Consider the following 20,849-nt stretch of genomic DNA (forward strand, 5'->3'; position numbering starts at 1 on the left):
CTCCTACAACAAGCAAACTATGTGAAACCACATTCTCTGCCAGAGATCTTGACAATATTTTGCCAGCCCACTTGGCACCGAGCAGTCTCGGAGGTGCATTAGTTAAGTTGTGACGGGTCTTTGCAACTTCTGCTTTTCCTTATAAGAATATTATTCTGAAATGTAGCTCTGCCGACTGGAATGTGTGAGCATGCAGCCAATGAGTTACTTAAAGGTGCGACACCATGTAAAATACGTATCGTCCCACGACCTGTATGTATCACATAAACCAATTATATAGGTTGTACTATAGACCCATGATTTCAGGAATAGATATTTATCTATTCGGTGACTCCCAGTAATGGGCATTACATCGTATAGTACTTCTTAAAGGGGTTATCAGTTTTATATAAATTAAGCTAATTAGTTTCAAATTATCATCCATTTTAAAACTTCTGATTGCTGTAAGTGAATGGAGACATTATTGTTTACATCCAGAAGCTGGAAACTCGGACTGATCATGTCTAGCTGATATCTGTGCATGGTTCCTTATCTAGTCCTGTTCACACAAGTGTACGGCTTAGGCTGTGTTCACATCACCGTCTGTGTTTTCCGTTGAGGGGTTCTGTCTGAGGTTTCTGTCGGGTTAACCCCTCAGCGGAAAGGCAAACGCAAACCTCAGTTTGTTTCCCTTACCATTGAACTCAATGGTGACTGAAACCTAGCTAATGGTTTCCGTCTGCCACCGTTGTGATGGGGTCCATCGGTTTGACGGGATCAATAGCGCAGTCGACTGCGCTATTTGTGCCGTCAAGAACGGAAACCTGTCACAACGGTGACAGACGGAAACCATTAGCTAGGTTTCCGTCACCATTGAGTTCAATGGTAAGGGAAACAGAAGCTGAGGTTTGCGTTTGCCTTTTTTTTTTTTTTTTTTTTTTTTTTTTTTTGGGCACAATTTTGTAATAAGCACTGCAAAAAAAGGCCACAGAACCCTGCAAGTGTAAATACACCCTCAAGCCCATGCACACGACCATAATTTTTATCTGCAGTTACAGACCCGTAATTGCGGATCAAAGTATGGATCCATCATTTCTATTGCCCACAGTCACTTTTCCGTATGTTTACTTGAAGGCGTCCAGGTCGTAGAAAGCATCTGCAAAAAATAGGACAGGTCCTATTTTTAATTTTTGTATTTTACGGACCGTGCTACTATATTTTATAATGGGAGCACGGCCCACAAATGCGGGTGACTGTCCGCAGCCAGCCGTGCCCATAATCACGGACCGTGATTACAGCTACGGACGTGCATCTCTGCCACTTGAACACTTAGGCCTGATTTTACAAGAGCGTGTGCGTTTTGCGCACGCTAAAAACGCTGCGTTTTGCGTGCGCAAAAGACACTTAACAGCTGCGTGTGTCATCAGTGTATGATGCGCGGCTGCGTGATTTTCGCGCAGCCGCCATCATTATGACACTCAGTTTGGATGTTTGTAAACAGAAAAGCACGTGGTGCTTTTCTGTTTACATTCAGTTTGACAGCTGTTGCGCGAACCACGCAGTTCGCACAGAAGTGCTTCCGTGCAACCTGCGTGGTTTTCACGCACCCAATGGGTGCGTGATACGCGAACAGCGCACAAAGAAAGGACATGTCGTGAGTTTTGCGCAACGCACTCGCGCTGCGCAAAATTCACGGACTGTCTGCACTGCCCCATAGCCTAATGTAAGTGCGTACGACATGTGTGAAAAGCACGCGCGTATTACGCTCGTGTAAATGATGCCTTAGGATGGATTTTTAATCTTTAGATGTAAACAAGAAAGTTCCTATTCACTGACATGCAGAGATCTTGAAAATGGTGAGTTTAAACACCTGTATCCTTATTAATAAAATGATCTCGGCTTTCATGTCCTAAACTGCTCTAGAACAATGTTTAGTCAGGGATGAGCATCTTTTAATAAGACGCCTCTAAATCTCACATTTATTGCCAGCTTCAAATGGGTTTTACATAAGAACCTCATGGCTGCAAACAGCGCCACAACTGTCCACAGGTTGTGTCTGGTATTGCAGCTCCATTCTATTCACTTCAATGGCACTAAACTGTAATGTCAGACACAGACCATAAACAGGTGTGTTTGTGAAAGAGCAGCCAGGTTTTTTTCAAAATTCTGTGCAACCCCTTTAAACCAGCCGTCAAACACATAACTGTTCGGTTGTGTGACTGTTCCCTTGGCCAATAGTATTTAGAACCATAAATAGATAAAAATGAATGTCCGATGCTTTAGGGAGGGAAAAATATGTTGGGTTATGGCCAAATAACAGCAGAAAAACGACATATAAAGATTGTTAATTATCAGTCTTTTGCATGTAAGAACATGATCACTTTGGCTTACAGCTTTGGTCTGGCTAAGAGGAAATGCCTGACGGCAGGACCCCCTGTAAGTGTGGTACCCCTTCTGTATTTGCAATTATTTTCTATTGTCCAATAGTAAAATTGAGCGTTCTATAAAATTCCTCTACTGGATTAAACAGGGTTAATGTCTGTCCAGTGCTGCCGTTCCCACGTCTGGTCTTCCCCCCCCCCCCCATCCTGTGGCATTGAGCCACCAGCCGAAATTTAGACTTTGCTCAGGCAACACTTGTGTATTGTCATAGCCTTTGCCCGTCTACCATGTATAGCAGAATATCGCTTCTTGGTGGCAGTCATTTATTTAAATGATTCTGTAGAAAACAACCATAGCACATGTCGGACACCAGGCGTTCTGAGAAAAAGACTCTCCTGCCAAATAGATTACTATGAACTGAACGTAGCTATTGGGCGGCAGCCCAGACCCCTGAGCTACAGACACTGTCATTGGTTCCTTCTTTTCTCCACCATGCGCAGATTTGGGTAGGAAATTCCCTGTTTCAGTCTACAATGGCTGACTGCACTTTGCCGTAGTGTCAGTATCTTGGAGGTTTTCCTAAAGCTAAGACTTTGCGAGTGTTTTATATGATATACATGCGATAAAACTGTGAGCTCCTGCCATTTTTCTGAATTTTGTCTTTCTCTTTTACAGGTCGCTGAAACGTGCCTTTTTTTCCGAAGCTAACGCTGCTTGGACTTCTGTCTAGTGCTGCCTCTCTCTGCTTTTGTGTTTTTTTTGTCTTTTTTCCTTTTTTGTGTTTTTGTTTTTTTTTCATTTTTTTTATTTTATTTGCCGTTGCTTGCAGGCCAAACCTATACGGCAACTAATCTTCTTCAAATTTCAGCAGTCAAAAGAAAGGATTATCATTACTTGTCACACCCGTGCCCATCTTGACCATCATTTTAATCATCAGAACAAAGAAAAAAAAGTTATCAGACTATAAGAAAAACTGAAATTTCACCAATCGCTGAAGCGTTTTCACAACCATAACTATCGCCAAGAAGCTGAGAGCACAGAATTGTTTTCGCAGTTTGCATAGGCTACTTACCCCCCTCCCCCTGCAAGTCCAGAAGTGGCATAAAGCCGACACGTTAAGACTTTGAAATTTGCACTTTGAAAGAGCTGGCCTCTAGTTAGATTTATTTTTATTTTCAATTTATCTGCTAAAACTTCTATTTTAGGGTTTGATTTTTATGTTTTATTCGTGTCTCTAAAACGGATACAAATTGACTTGAAAAAAAAAAAAAAAAGAAACCTTAAGTGCTGACAATTTTTTTTTTTTTTTTTTTTTTTTACCAAAGTGATAAAATAGTTCTTTTATTCGTTTAAACTTGAATTCCACTTTCCCCCATCCCCTTGTAATAAGAAGAAAACGATTGTAGAACAACGGAAGTATTTGCTTAGGCCTCTGCAACCTGACTTTACTATGGCCGTCAACGTCTCCTTGGTGCGTGACACAAAATGGCTGACGCTGGAAGTATGTCGTGAATTCCAGAGAGGCACTTGTTCAAGGTCTGATGCCGAGTGCAAGTTTGCACATCCGTCACGGAGTTGCCACGTGGAAAACGGGAGAGTTATTGCCTGCTTTGATTCATTAAAGGTAAGAGAACTTTGATTCTCTTTATTTGAGTCTCCGTAATCCAGATAATCGCCCTTTTGCAAGGGAGCACAGTTTACACTTACAACAAATTATAGTATAAATAGTGTAGAAAACCCGTTACACAGGTTTGCTAGCAAAGGGAATGGTAATAAGTATTTGTAAAAATATTATAAAAAAATATTTGTATTTTTAAACCTAATTTCCAAAATTTTAAACCTAAACAACGTGGAAGCGTTTGCTGAATAATAGATTATTCACCTAGGGTAAAGGTATAATGTAGGAGATGTTACCTGCAGTCCTATGTAACGCCACAGATAAAACAGTGATAACTGATCACTTCTCCTGGATCGGTAATAACCGCCCACAGCGCTGGAGATTCCGCTTCAGAAGTCCCGGACTTCACTGAAGTTAGGGACTTCACTGAAGTTAGGGACTTCACTGAAGTTAGGGACTTCACTGAAGTTAGGGACTTCAGCTGTTGCCGGTGATTCTGCTCCTACAGGGAGCAACAAAATACCCTCCTCCTCCACTTCGCACTGTAAGGAGAAGAGAGCGATCGATCACATCAGAGTGACAGACGTACTTTACACGGCCCCATAGACTTGTATGGGACCCGTGCGGCCGGGAGAATGGCCTAAAATAGGGCATGTTCCATTTTTTGGACGTCCAGGTTTACCGGGTCGTCAAAAGATTGGCCGTGTGAATAGCCCCATTTGCAGTCTATTGTTCCTACTGCGGCCATGTGACTGACGGGAATCCCTGTCGTGTGAATAGGTCCTAACACCACAGATAACACACAGTGATAATTCTGAGTACGGATGATATAGTAGATGCACACATAGAACTATATACAGATACATATATAGTCACTTAGACACACATACTGGAACTTATACACAGACACCGACAAATAGAGGCACAAACAGACAGACTGAGCACTCACATCTCCTTCCTCACAGGGTTCTTGCAGGTGTGGGCGGAGCTAACTGTACCTCAGACACCACGTCCTTGCCGAATATATGATTCCTTTTAGTCAATGGAGCCTGATGGGTACCGGATTATCAAATATACTGAATTGTTGGTTAAAAACAAAAAGAGAACCTGGAGTCAAAATATGCTACTTTTAAACTTGTATTAGGAATTGACAAGTGTCAGATTCTCTGACTTTCTGGATCATTGGATGTCGGATTAAAGGAATTTGACTGTAATTGTGTCCAACCATAAAATGGCTGCTACATTTAAAGAAACCCTTCAGGCTAAACTGATACATTGTATTATGCTTAGTGCCAAGTCTTAGGGGGCAGAGCATGACAAAGGGATTCTGTCTTTGGTGTTTGAACCAGTCATGCTCCGCCCCCTCTAACCCTACTCTAGGCATTACACAGTGTATCCGCTTTGCCTAGAGTATTCCTTTAAACAAATTCTTTAATATGTCATCCAATAGTCCAGAAATTGTAATGGTCCATCAATTATTTCTGCAGAATATTGCGCAGAGATATCAGAGAATTTATATATGGTAGTATATTTTATGATGGCGTTTTATTTTGTGCTATTCTTCTGGAGGATCTCTTCCTTTTTTAAAAGTACGCTTTTTTTATATCTCCAGAATATGGTGCCATACCAGGGCACGATAAGTGCCTACAGCTCTGCTATGGAGCCATAGGGACTCTGATGACCGATCCGGCACTGCGTCATGGTTTTTATTCTATATGGAAACCACAAAGTAGATGTGAACAGAGCTAAAGAGCTCTACATGTACTGTAACTTTGAATAAAAACAAACAATACAGCATGTACACATTAGTTTCCCCAAAGTACAGAACATTTTTAAATTCCACCTGCATGCCCGCTCCTTACTTCCCCTTCCCGGCTATGATGAAACCCTACATCAAATGTCGGCAAAAGGTTAAGACAAAACCAAAACTGAATACAAAAGAGGAGACCCTATAAGGCCTCCCTTTATATATTTCTTCTGTTTAGGTTCTGTTATTTGTTTTTGCTTAAAATATGCTGAGAGGGGAGTCCTGCTGTTGGGACCCTCAGATCAGCTGTAATCTGTGTGGCTGCATTGTAACACTCCCGCATGGAAAATCATCTGTGTGATGCTTGGGCATGCTGGGTCATCCAGAGTGATTTTGTAGCCAATCTTCACCCTGGCTAATTGATGGAGACACAAATACCCTATTAGGGTGTTCTGAATTGAGTTTTTAGGTTTAAAAAGTTGATGTGATTTATAGACTACAATATAGGAAAACCTCTCTTCTAGACAGCCATATACAGTGAAGGAAATAAGTATTTGATCCCTTGCTGATTTTGTAAGTTTGCCCACTGTCAAAGACATGAACAGTCTAGAATTTTTAGGCTAGGTTAATTTTACCAGTGAGAGATAGATTATCTAAAAAAAAAAAAGAAAATCATTGTCAAAATTATATATATTTATTTGCATTGTGCACAGAGAAATAAGTATTTGATCCCTTTGGCAAACCAGAATTAATACTTGGTGGCAAAACCCTTATTGGCAAGCACAGCAGTCAGACGTTTTTTGTAGTTGATGATGAGGTTTGCACACATGTTAGATGGACTTTTGGCCCACTCCTCTTTGCAGATCATCTGTAAATCATTAAGATTTCGAGGCTGTCGCTTGGCAACACGGATCTTCAGCTCCCTCCTATAAGGTTTCGATGGGATTAAGGTCTGGAGACTGGCTAGGCCACGCCATGACCTTAATGTGCTTCTTTTTGAGCCACTCCTTTGTTGCCTTGGTTGTATGTTTCGGGTCATTGTCATGCTGGAAGACCCAGCCATGAACCATTTTTAATGTCCTGGTGGAGGGAAGGAGGTTGTCACTCAGGATTTGACGGTACATGGCTCCATCCATTCTCCCATTGATGCGGTGAAGTAGTCCTGTGCCCTTAGCAGAGAAACACCCCCTTAACATAATGTTTCCACCTCCATGCGTGACAGTGGGGACGGTGTTCTGTGGGTCATAGGCAGCATTTTTCTCCCTCCAAAAACGGCGAGTTGAGTAAATGCCAAAGAGCTCAATTTTAGTCTCATCTGACCACAGCACCTTCTCCCAATCACTCTCAGAATCATCCAGATGTTCATTTGCAAACTTCAGACGGGCCTGAACATTTGCCTTCTTGAGCAGGGGGACCTTGTGGGCACTGCAGGGTTTTAATCCATTACGGTGTAATGTGTTACCAGTGGTTTTCTTGGTGACTGTGGTCCCAGTTGCCTTGAGATCATTAACAAGTTCCCCCCTGTAGTTTTCGGCTGAGCTCTCACCTACCTCAGGAACAAGGATACCCCACGAGGTGAGATTTTGCATGGAGCCCCAGATCGATGTCGATTGACAGTCATTTTGTATGTCTTCCATTTTCTTACTATTGCACCAATAGTTGTCTCCTTCTCACCCAGTGTCTTACTTATGGTTTTGTAGCCCATTCCAACCTTGTGCAGGTCTATGATCTTGTCCCTGACATCCTTAGAAAGCTCTTTGGTCTTGCCCATGTTGTAGAGGTTAGAGTCAGACTGATTAATTGAGTCTGTGGACAGGAGTCTTTTATACAGGTGACCATGTAAGACAGCTGTCTTTAATGCAGGCACCAAGTTGATTTGGAGCGTGTAACTGGTCTGGAGGAGGCTGAACTCTTAAAGCTTGGTAGGGGATCAAATACTTATTTCTCTGTGCACAATGCAAATAAATATATATAATTTTGACAATGTGAGTTTCAGGTTTTTTTAAAATATAATCTATCTCTCACTGGTAAAATTAACCTAGCCTAAAAATTCTAGACTATTCATGTCTTTGACAGTGGGCAAGCTTACAAAATCAGCAAGGGATCAAATACTTATTTCCTTCACTGTAGAAGGTTGAAGGGTTTTTCCCAAAATAATAAATCACCTATCCACAGGACAGGTGATAACTTTCTGATCGCTGGGGGTCCCGACCGATCGCGAAAACTGGGGTCCCGAAGCAACTGTTTGTCTCCACTGCTTGACTTCAGTAAGGAGGACATTGAATGGAGCTGTGGTTAAGCTAGTGTGCTCCCGCTCCATTTAATGTTTATGGGAATGACAAACAGCCGAGTACAGCGCTCGGCTGTTTCCATCATTCTCAGACATTGAATGGTGCACCAGACACATGCGCGACCACTGCTTTATTCAAGCGCCTCTTCACTGGGAGTCCCAGGGGTGCGCCCCAGCGATCAGAAAATTATTACCTATCCTGTGGATGTGATAATTTGATTCTAGGAAAATCTCTAAACGAGTCTGGCATCTATAGCCACAGTTTCTGTGCAGGTTCTGTCATGCTGTTACACTTGGAGGCTAGCCGACCTGCTTGACTGGATCTTCTGCAAATGTAGGAGAATTTTCGGTTGCTTGAATTTGTCAGGTCAGGCTTACACTTGTTGTCCCACAAAATTTTAACTCGCTTAAAAGGGTAGGAAGGATGTAAAGGCTCATAATGGTTTATTGAGACATTTTCCATCTCTCCACACGATCGGTATGTTCATAAATTTGTAGGGTTGTGTTTAGGACAGGACATCATTTTTTTTTTTTTTTCCCCCTTCTCATCAAGGCTTTGGGATTAAATTGAAATAAATATAGTATAAGGTGAGTAAAATACTATATCCAAATCTGAGATTTGCCTGGACTCCCGGCGGGTTGCATCATTGAGGCAGCATTGCTTCTTTAGGCTCCTTCACAACACGTACATTCACTACTAGATCGTACATCGGAAAAGCTTCCTGGAAGCTAAATGGATACAACGGAGGCCAAAAGCCTTTCCATTTGGCCTCTGTTGGACTGATGTACAGCAGTATACCTTTTCATTTTCTTTCCAAGTATGGAGTAGCCTAGTAGACTACGCTATTCCATCCCGCAAAAATGCACACCGCTCAGTATACTTTTTTTAATTTTTTTTATTATGGTAGACTCTGGGTTGATGTATGGCATACGTTTAACAGATACCCCATGGGCTTTTTAGTAGCTTTTCATGATGTATTTGTTAAACAGACTTTAACATATCCATCACCCATGGACTATAATAAACTGATGCCTAATAGTGGCATCTGTCACCCATTGACTAGAATAGTATCCGTTTAAAGGATACTTTATGAACTCTCATGACCACAGTTCATGACTTATCTGTTTAACGGATACCACTGTAGTGTATAGTGATTGATTCCACTGTCAGGACATCCTACTTATAATGAATACTTCAGGGGTTTTTCCCAGTCTATATGTCAAAAGTAATGCTGTGATGTGGTGTGCCCTACTGTCCTGGCACTGTTGGGATGGGCTTGGGATGAGCATGTGAATGACTGGCTCGCTTAGTCTAAGTAAAATGACCTTGGTGGCGGAGCTGTCCATTACAGCTGGAAGAGGTGCTGTGAATAAGCAGGATTGTCCTAGTGGTGAAGCCACCATGACGTGTGGTACTTCTGGGGTGGAAAACACGTCCTGAGTTTTGTGATAGACCAGCCTATAGCCCATCAGACTATGGGAATGATCACATAAACTGGAGTGGATTGTGCTGCATTGTTTGAGGCAGTGACTTGTCCACATTATTTTAGCGAGAAAAAGGTGTAATAGGGCAGCACAGGGGCGGCTGTGAAGGTAAAGTTGTGTGGGGCTCCGATCCATTTTTTCAGAAAGTGAAAAACTGTAATTTGATTGATATATACCAGTGCAATACAGTCCCAAAATACAGTGCTTAAATGATACCACAGCATGCACCATGAAATTAGTGACAAACCACCAGGTCAGATATATCAAACAGGCTATACATGGTTGGAAGGCGGTTGTAGAGGCCTCTAAGTGGTGGAGTCATTGGGCCCGTTGCCTCTTTCTCTCTCTTGCCATGTTATATGTCCTGTGTCCACCTATAGTGCTACCCTACACGTTGGCATCCCAAACAATCATTGATCATGTGAAAACATTTTTTTTGTATTTCTCATAACTGAAAAGTGGGACAGGTAGTAATCTTTAAAGAAGGCAATTCGTTGTCCTCTAAAGTCTTGACTTACCAACAGTTTACAATTTGCGTAATTTGATGCATAAAATCCACATCAAAATCACCGGTAATTCCACAGGAAAAAAAAATCTGCAACGTGTAGAGAAGATTACTTGAAATCTTATTTACTTTGCTGGTACTGTATTACACTGCGGATTTGCCACAGGAAAATCCATGCAACAAATCCACACCTAATACGCATCATGTACATGTGGCTTAACGCATTTCTGCCCAACCCGGGTACATACAGACACAGTAGGTTGAGTGAAGGCTGTGAGATTGTGGTGACCTTTATTGGCTGGGCCACATGTTGGTGGCTAGGTGGTCTGCCTAATATTACATTATACATACAATAAGTACGGTTCTATAGGTCTGTAACTCTGCAGGTCTCTAGACCGCGTCCTTCAAGAACGAAGTTCTGTGCGAGTAGTTGAAACCCGGATGATGAACGAAGTGTTAATTATCATGACCTGCCTAAGTAGAGTCGTGTGTTAGTGAACCTTCACTTATCCCTTCCTATCCCTCCACCCCCACCATTCAGAAAAAACACGTGACACCGAGGTTGGATGTGAAATGGCCACAGCAGCCGTTTATTAATTTCAGTTTATAAAATACCATTTAAATCCGAAACATTCGGATAACTAATTAGGAATCCAACCAGAGAATTCCTTCTAATAATCCACATGACCCAACATGGGTCAGAATCATAAATAACAATTTTAACGTTAACATTAATCCGAGCAGGGGAAGTCCTTGAAGCCATTTTTGATATTACTTTTTAAACACCCGAGTTAGCCATCTGCAACCACCACCAACCAATTACCTCCAGCCGTAAACCAGCTCGGAGGCACCGCTCACCTCTGCAGATGACTCCAACCACCAGAAGACCTCTTCAAAGGGATAACACCCGATGAAGTCTTCAACCTTTTACCTTTTTTGGGGGACGCATACCCCCGATGCGACTTCCCCCCCCCCCCCCCCCACCATTTTGTACTCACTGACCTCAAGGACTCCCCCCGCCACAGCGAAACAGGCCTTGACCACCTTAAGCCTGTGAGTTCCGCCACACCACCACCGCCCTTTCAATTCCCTCTGCTATTGCCAGGCTCCACAGATCGATCCCAACCTCGGTCAAATGAACCCCATCACTCCTCCAGTAGTTCCCCAATCCTGACTCCAAATCCCGGTTGACTTTAATGCGAGCCTTATTGACTCTTTCCACTGACCTAGCCAGTCGCCAATGTTTCCTTGGGACGATGTCCGACCACACTATTACCAACCTGGGATAAGAAACCCACAAACACAACATATCATGTTTGATATCCCACACCAACTCACGAAAGGGGCGGACCCCCAAATCATTCCCACCCACGTGCAAAACCAAGACCTCTGGAACCCTATCCAGCCGGGAATATGTCTGGAATTCTGCTAACACCCTGCTCCATGACATACCTCTAAATCCCAGCAAATGCAAAACAGCATCCTGCCGCGGAATGCGCAACTGGCGACCGTCCGGGCGGACGTCCGCCCTCAGAGCCCCCCAATGCACGTAAGAGTGGCCCAACAACCACACCAGACACGGAGGCGGATCTGAAACGGAAAAGAAAGTTAGATACCAACACACAAACATTTTTTTAAATTGCCAACAACATGACTCATAACAGATGGGGGCGGACATAAGACCTAAATCTGTTGGACTCCCAACGACAGATGCGCCGCACCCCTTCATCATCCAACCCCCAGCGCCCTGCTTCTGTTGCTGCGCCAATCCTGAAGGAATGAGATTAATACGGGCCCGCCGCGACACCGACCGCCGCCAAACATTTTTTAAATACAGCTCAAAATTGAAATCTGGACAAAAATGACCCATCCTCGTGACATAGCAATGGCAACTCTGGAGACCCCCCTCGTGTCTCAAAACCCCGCATGCAAGCGACCGGGCACATAGCCGAACCCGGGAGGGCGAACAAAACTATCAGCTTACCCTTTCCTAATTGGTCAGTTTTTGACCTCAGCAACCATACCTCGAGCCGGTCCGCATATAGGCTCACCTCCCCCAGTCTCAACCCCCCTGCCCGCTTGGTACTAGGCGACACCAGTTCGGCAATTCTAAATGCCCCAAAGAACGCCAAAGAAAAAGCGAACCGAAACAACTCCATCTCGGCCGAAGAACGACAGACTGATGCTAATGATCCGCCCAAAAAGCTAAGCAGAGAAAACGACACCGGCCTTCTACAATCCGCCTCGACCCTACCTCGGCGCAGACCCTTCAAAGCCTGTCCCACTAAAAATTCCTTGGATATATCCCCGAAAGCCCCGCAACTTAAAACCAAACGCTACCGCAGACATGAAACGATTAACCTTTGCCACTGAAAACCCCGCCTCCCAGGCGTCCCCTAACCAGTACAAAAGTGCCACCAACCTGTCTCTATCCGTGTTGACGTCACCCAACTCTCTTACCCACTCCTCCCACTGCCTCCAACAAGCAGAATAAGCACTCCACGTTGTGCGCGCCAAGGACCTCTCCACCAATCGTTCTACGGGACCAAGACCAGATCCCAGAGATGTTCCGGACAAGCCAAACCGAGACGGTCCGCTCCCGGTGCCAATTGCCGAAACCGATCCCACTGCGAGCGAGAGAGAGCATCAGCGATACAATTCCGTACCCCCGGCACATGAACCGCCACCACCCACGCGTTCAATGACCAGCACACCAACACTAAATGTCGCAACAACTGAACTACCGGCGGAGATGATGCCGTGATGTTATTAATGGCCAGCACCACCCCCATGTCGCAGTAGAAACGAACCTTATCCCTGAGCCTGTCCCCCCAAATGGTCGCCGCAACCACGATGGGGAACAGCTCGAGCAGGGCCAGATTCCGCGTGAGTCCACTGGACACCCAGCTAGCCGGCCATTGACCTGCACACCACGGACCTCCCCCGTACGCTCCAAAACCGCCCGCCCCAGCCGCATCCGTAAAAATATTTAAATCACTCGTATCCTGTGCCGGAGCCATCCATAGCGAGCGACCGTTATACTGGCCCAAGAAGTCATCCCATACCTGCAGGTCAGCTCGATGCTCCTCCTTGAGCCTCACAAAATGATGTGGCGCGCGCACCCCCGCCGTTGCCGCCGCTAAACGTCTACCAAATACCCTCCCCATTGGCATAATCCGGCAAGCGAAATTCAACTTCCCCAGCAACGACTGAAGCTCACGCAGCGTAATTTTCTTTAACCTACAAGCCCGGCGTACCTCCTGAATCAAAGCCCCCAACTTATCCGCAGGAAGACGACACTCCATTGCCACCGAGTCAATTTAGATACCCAAAAAGCAAATAGTCGATACCGGGCCCTCAGTCTTTTCTGGCGCCAAAGGGATCCCAAAATCCCCCGCCACCTTCTGCAGTGCATGAAGCAAATTACCGCAAACCGGCGAACCCCCCCGGGCCGACGCACAAGAAATCGTCCAAGTAATGTATCAACGAGTCGACCCCAGCTACTCCCTTCGTCACCCACTCAACGAAACTACTAAACGCCTCGAAGTATGCGCAAGAAAGGGAACATCCCATCGGAAGGCACCTATCCACGTAAAAGGCCCCCTTCCAAAAACAACCCAACAGCCGTTGGCTCTTTGGATGAACTGGCAACAACCTGAAAGCCGCCTCGATGTCGGTTTTTGCTAACAGCGCACCGGGACCCGAAGCCCGAACTAACCCCACCGCCTTATCGAATGAGGTATACACTACGGAGCACAACTCGTGATCAATACCGTCATTCACCGACGAACCCCTGGGAAACGATAAATGCTGAATCAAACTAAATTTCCGAGGCTCGCGCTTTGGAACAATACCCAACGGGGACACCACTAAATCTTTTGTTGGCGGATCAACAAAAAGCCCCGCCATACGGCCCAACGAAACTTCTTTAAACAATTTTTCCGACACGACCTGAGCATGCAAATAGGCCGACTTAAGGTTCCTCCGCGTAACCGGGACCTCATAAGGAGGCGGAGGAATAATAAAACCAACAGAAAACCCTTCGTAAAGTAACTTGGCCGCCGCCCTATCCGGATACTCATTTAGATAAGGGACGATCCTTTCCACCCTCACCGGTGACGACCCCTTGACTAACCGAGGAGGACTGGTTCCCTGACCTCTTCTTTCGCATACATTTTGCAGACCCGTGGGATGCACCGTTACACTCTGAACAAACGTGCTTGAACTTGCACGTGGCCCCGATCGTTGAATTGCCAGCAGAATCCCAGCTTTGCCCCGACTCCCTGGCCGCCGCTCCCGGGAAAGGACTGCCTAATCGGAGCCGTAACCCTTAACCATAGAGCAATATCCTTCTGGTCCCACCGAATCGCCGGCCGAACCGCTTTTCGCTGACGGAATTGCTCGTCGTATCTTAGCCACGCCTGCCCCCCGTACACCCTATGAGCCTCCCCAATGGCATCAAAATAGCAAAACAACGCCGAACAATTTTCCGGCGCCTTTTCCCCTATCACACTGGCTAATATGGCAAATGCCTGCGACCAATTGACAAACGTCTGCGGGATAAGACTATACCGCCGACGTTCCTCCTCATCCTTCTTACTCTCGTCCCGCTTGCTCTTATCCAAATTGAATTTAGCAAGCGGCAGGAGAGAAAAAATCTCGACGTATTCGTCCTTCCATATTCGCTCACGCACCTCCTGCTTTAAATGCGCCCCCAACGGACCCTCGAAGCAAACATACACCTCCCCACGAGCACGATCATCAATACGCACCCTATCGCCTTCCTTTTGTGCCTCTGTCTGTACTGACACCGCGACCGCCTCTTTCGCCGCCATCCCTTGCCGCGCCTGTAACGATCCCCCTTCCCGGGGGCCTTCCCAAACTACCGCCGGGGACACCTCCGTAACTACTGGAGCCGCCGCCTTATCTAAACGCCCGACCAGCTCCCGCAAGCAACCCACTAATTCCGCTAGACCCGCGCCGCTACCGGCCGCCGACGCTACGCTAGCAGCCCCCCCGCCGAGACCCGACATAAAAATCGCAGGATATGGCCAAGACGGAGTTATGCACTCACCGGGCTGCACAGGCACTGTGTTCCCGTCAGCCGGACCATCCTGACCTCGCCGATAAACGTCCAGTTCACCTTCCTCCAGCTCCTCTCTCGCAGACGACTGGCCATCCCACCGACATCCCCTACACGGTGACGACGACGCGCTGACAGATGGGCCGGCAACCTGCCGCCCGACCGCTGGGACCCAGACTTCCGACCGGACCTGTTGCCTAGTCGTCGCTGCAGCTCTAGGCGTCCGTCTAGACGATCCCGATGAAGCCTGCCCCCTGGCCGGAGCATCACCAGGCGGGGCGGCCGTAGATTGTCCTCCAAATCTTCCATCCGATGGGGGAGGGGTGACAGGGAGCCCGGCCTGCGACTCCTTGATTGCCGCCGGACCCCGTCGCGGCCGGGGATTCCTGCCAGGACGCAGGGCCTGGGAAGAGGCGGCCCCCCCCAGCTGCCTGGCCTGCAGCGTCCTTTGTAGGGCTCCCTCTGCGACGCCGCCCCCCCCCCCCTCCGCTGCCATATTACAGCTAGGAAGGGCGCCGGGGGAGGGGAGCCTGTCCCCTTCAGCCACAGACCTCGGGTGCCGTGCCTGACGTGGCGACGATTCGGCGTCCGGGATCGCGGTGAGTGCCGCCACGGTCTCCTCCAACCATCCGGGACCGTGGTGCACAGCTGCGGCTCGCAGCCGCGCAAGTATGTCGGCCTCCGACATAGACCGAGTGGGACAGCGGAGGAGCTTATACTGTTGTGTGTTACTCCTCCCGCTGCTTCCGGCTCAATGCCGAAAGCAGCGGGAAGCCTGGTAACGGCCCCCTAACTCCTCCCTCCTCTCGTCCTCCACCCCCTACCTCTCCCTCACCGTTAACACTTTCCCTACTAGGTCTGTCATGGAGGCTTCCCTCCTAAGCCTTGCAGGCTGCGTCCAGCCTCTTCTTTATTATAAACTGGTACTTGTGCCCTGCCCCCTAAGATCTGTTTTACCAAGTAGAAGCATGAAATATAGCACAATTACCACATTGTAACCATTTTTAGTTATTTCCCTCTTGACTTTCTCAAGTTTTTTTTTTTTTATATCCTCTGCGTTCCTATCGCTATTAATCTGAGGCCTCCGTCTATGTTGATGTGGATTAGTCATAGCACAGGAGATCTCCTCTGTTATTCTTCCTACAAATTTACAAAAAATTGACAACTGTCAGACATAGTCTGACACTGTCCAATCAGGGCTCACCATGTATGGATACACCCCTTTGACAACTGGGTGTAACCATTCCCCTTGTCAATTTATTCATAAACTTCTAGGAGGAACAACTGAGGAACATCTTAACGCATAGTTCTAAAAAGATGCTCCAGAATTGTGATTTTTATGGGGAATCTGAGTCTTAAACGACTAAAATAGATATGTCAGGAGAGATGACAGGTCCTCTTTACCACCGCGCCTACCAAAAATATAATCACGGAAGAGTTTGCCCACCTAACACCTTTTCCTAAACCACCAATAGTACACCATGCCTTTTATATGAGATGAATTCCCTTGTATGAGCAAACATGGTGTCCTGCCAGCGAATTGATTGCAAAACAAGAGCAGAGGTTCCGTCCTTGAGACTCGAGCTCTGCACAAGCTCAAATATTTCCAATGAAAGGACCGATGTGTTTACTTAAGGGTTTACCAATAAATTCTAGACATAAAGGAAAATCAGAATCTAATCCAGTTAACCCCAGGGCTTTTAAAAAAAAAAAAAAAAAGGATCTGATTCAGTTTAATTGTGGCTGTATCTCCGTACCGGTTGGTGTTTTTGGAAAAACATCGTTAGGGCACGGTCCGACGTGGCGGAATTGCTGTTGACTTCCGCTGTGGACAGTCCGAAGTGGAATTCTGCAGCAGCCGTTTCTTACATTCGTTCCTATACATTTTTAGGTAACTTAGTTCAGACATTACGGAAAATGACTGTGCGGAAATTAGGCTGCGGTGCAGAATTTTCACTCCGCAGCATGCACATTTTTTTTGGGTGTAGAAGCTGCGGAATTTCACTGTGGATTTCAGCCTTTGCAAGTCCGCTGTGCTATCCGTAACGTCTGAATTACCTGTCAAATATGCAAATGTTGCTGCAGATTAGTTGCGCAATTGCAGCAAATCTGCAGCAACTATTGCAGTGGAAAAATTCTGCCACATCTAAATGTGCCCTAATAGTACTAAGCATGTAAGGGTACAAAAGCTCTAAAGTCTAAAAGTTCTGCAACTTTTTAGAAAGCCTTTTCGTTTTTCAATCCCTCACCATCTGCAAGATCTGTTTACTGTCATATAATGAAACATACTTATTTACATCCAGAGGCTAAAAACCTGTACAGAACTACTTGTTGCAGCTGAGAGTTTGTTCCAATGCATCAGTGCAGTCAATACTCCCTGAGCCAAATACAACAGCCATGCAACAAATCCTTATGGGTAAAATGTATCCATGTGGAGACCAGGCTTTTTTTTTAGCTCAAATAGGATTGCCTAGACTGGATAGAATATTAACAAACTCTCAGCTGTGTGAGCAGGACCAGATCAGAATGAGTTTTCCGCTTCTGGACATAAACCAGAATGATTCCAGTCACTGACAGCAAGCATAAATCTTGAAAATGGTAACCTGTATATCAGAAAGTGGCAATCTTTCAGTATACAATTGTTGAGCTTCATTTAAACAAGACTGGAGGACTGAATGACCACCTATTATGACTTTGCTTTAAGGCCAATTCACACGTGTCCAATTTGCGTCCACAAAAAAACGTTTTTCATGCATATGACTTTCCGTGTTGCGTCAGTGTCATTCGTTTTTCTCCTCCGTGTTTCTCCTATGTGAGCACTTCCAGGCTGAACTTTTTTTTTTTTATGCATTTCTTTAGCAACTGAATGTCGTCCGTGTGCTGTCTGTGTTTTTAATGCACTCAAAGACTTCAATGGGCAAGTCTGTGATCCGCAAAAACGGACCAGAATAGGACATGCGCTGAGTTTCACGCAACAGTCAGACTTCGTGAAAAAACATTCATGTGTGAATAGCCTCATTGGATTGCATTGGTCCTGGTGCTGTCAGTTATTTAGTGAAATACGTTCGTGTGAAGAAGGCCTTACTGGTGTAGTATGTTTTTTTTGTTTTAGTTGAAACAAATGGTACTGTTCTACGGTTATCACAGGTATCTATTAAAGTTAACTCCGTGCACGTCTAAATGGTGTTAACACATTGTGAAGTTGAACAGTTTCCTCACCGCGAATTGCAAGACATGGTGGCTGCATTTTTATTCTACATGTATGGATTTAAATTTTTGTGGTGCATGTTCATGATCTATTCTCAGCACTTTAGAATATTTTAGAATAGATGTTGCTATTGCACTGCATTGTGCACTTGTAGTGCCCTCCCCGCTTTATAGATCTATATTTGTCACAGTATTGTAAGTGCCTCCATTAAAAAGTCAATATAGTTGGCGGTCGATTATGTTTGGCTTTGTTTTTAGATTGCCATTAATACAAAGTAACTTCTTGAATCTGATGGGAGTTGTATCATGTAAATACAGATTCTTTTTTTTTTTTTTTTTTGCATAATTCATAAAAGATAAAAAACACAAAGTATTGTGCTTTGTATTAGAAATACAGCTACTAATTTAAAGGGGTTATTCCACCATGGTAAATTATCATGGTAGGTCTGCCTGAACCTCCACCGATCCTTAGGCCTGAACCTCCACCGATCCTTAGGCCTGAACCCCCACCGATCCTTAGGCTACATTCACACGAGCGTGTCCTATTTACATGCGTAAAAATGCAGCGAATTTAGTGCATTTCATGTCTGATGCCACACGCCACTCACACTATATGGCACACGGTGTGCTTTGTGTGGCGTGCGGTTTCACATCCGTGCAAGGAATTCTTTTTTTTTTTTTTTTTTTTTGTTCTTTGCATTTCCTTACCAACTGATGTGTGAAACACTGACTGCACACAGATGTTGTCCGTGTGCTGTCCCTGCTTTTCACGCATCCATAGACTTCGATCGGCGACAAGGTGCGCAAAAACGCATCACTATAGGACATGCAGTGAGTTTTAGGCAGTGGATACTCGCTGCGTGAAAACTCACATGTGAGTAACCCCATTGAAATCGTTTGGGTCCGTGTGCTGTCAGTTATTTCAACAGACATAACACAGATGGGTATTACCCTAAGGGCTCATTCAGACGAGCATATGTTCACACGGCTTATTTGAAAAACGGCCGTGAAAAGTGCATGTCACTTCTTGGGATGGTTTTTGGAGCAGTTTTTTCAAGGACTATAGAAAAAGCTGCTCGCGTTTCGCTATAGGTGCTTCCTCAAACCCCTGGAGGAAGCACCTATAGCGAAACGTGCATTGGGGTTCATGTGGATGAGCGAGAATTGACCATTACTTTCTTTTGCTGCTATGGGTAAGGCTGTTCTAAACTATATATTGATGCACTGACACACTATCCCATTTCCCCTTCTTCCACCAATGAAATATATTTACAGGGTTTATGGACAAGGAATAGGGAACCCTTTCTGGGTCTAAATATATATCTTTTAAATTATATAATATAGCCTACATATCTATACACGTTATCCAGCAATTGTCATTATTTGCTCCGTTTTCACTAGGGTCTTGTCCTTATATGTATTTTAATACATTGTCTGTTTATGTGTTCAATAAAAATAGTTTTTAACTTTTATATAAAATTGACTATAATCTGTGTGTATGGTTCATATATCTATGGAGCTGCCTGCATGGTAAATCATGGGGGGATGTTTTTGTTATAATGAAGGCTGGGTGCTGTTTACAACTGCTTTAGGAGTTTATATATTGATTTTCAAGGATGTACATAGCTTTTAAAGAGTAACTAAACGTTCAAACTTCTGACATGTCATAGTGACATGTCAGAAGATTTGACTGGTGAGGGTCTGAGCACTGTGACCCCCACCAATCGCTAATGTCAGAAGTTTGTTGAACGTTTAGTTACCCTTTTAAAGTAGAATTTCAAGCAAAAGTGAAAATTCTATTTTTGCCAGGTTTTTGATCAAACTTTGACCTATACAAGTGGGTCCCTACCAGTCATGAGATTTCCACCATTGGGGACTTTCCTCGCTACTGGATTAATAACTCCCAGCTCTGGATCCTGTAATATCTAGCTGAATGTTTCCAATTCATTTGACTGGATGCCATGTTACACTGCACTCACCTGTAGTGGCCGCTACATGGCAAACTTCCCGTGGAGATATAGGTTGACCATCTATTTAATCGCTGATCTTTTCTAAAGCCGGATTCACGGTGATCAGCTGGCTTCCTTTTTCTATGGGGAATTTTTGTATCTCTCATAGACTTTTGTATAGGAGATACAGAAACCGCAAACAATACCTCGTAGACTATAATGAAGAGCGATGGACTCTCCTAGAAAAAATAAATTTTATATATATATATATATATATATATATATATATATATATATATATTTTAGAAGGTGCCTAAAAAAAACGGACACAGGACGCCTGTTTTTGTGATCAGCGTATGTGTCCTATGGATATGTCATTTGTCCAAATAGTTTTAGAAAATCCATGCACATATTCCAACTTGCAGTTCAGTGAATTATTCAAGGAAAGTGGAGTATATTGATTTCAGCTAAAAGGTACCATTCCATTGTTTTACCAGGAAAAAATACTATGCTCTTGTTTCATTTCCTTGGCAGGTCTGTCTGCATGATACCTCTACAACAGGTAGACACAAGCAGTACACCCAGGGAACTGGGGTTACTTGGC

The 20,849-nt window shown here is 44.9% G+C and overlaps 1 protein-coding gene across 5 annotated transcripts in view; it reads left to right on the plus strand.

Annotated features, from left to right (window-relative positions):
* The window catches only part of MBNL3 (muscleblind like splicing regulator 3), a 118,069-nt gene that overhangs the window by 45,860 nt on the left and 51,360 nt on the right, over window positions 1–20,849 (plus strand). For 4 of the 5 annotated variants that reach the window (XM_075835957.1, XM_075835953.1, XM_075835958.1 and 1 more), the window contains one exon: window positions 3,037–3,985. In XM_075835957.1, the coding sequence (XP_075692072.1) occupies window positions 3,812–3,985 (174 nt within the window). In that variant the 5' untranslated portion in view covers window positions 3,037–3,811. Of the gene's footprint in view, window positions 1–2,684; window positions 2,920–3,036; window positions 3,986–20,849 lie in introns of those variants that run through there. The other variant, XM_075835954.1, reaches the window with a different exon arrangement.

The sequence above is a fragment of the Rhinoderma darwinii genome, chromosome 8 (assembly GCF_050947455.1).
Source record: "Rhinoderma darwinii isolate aRhiDar2 chromosome 8, aRhiDar2.hap1, whole genome shotgun sequence".
NCBI classification, from domain to species: Eukaryota; Metazoa; Chordata; class Amphibia; order Anura; family Rhinodermatidae; genus Rhinoderma; species Rhinoderma darwinii.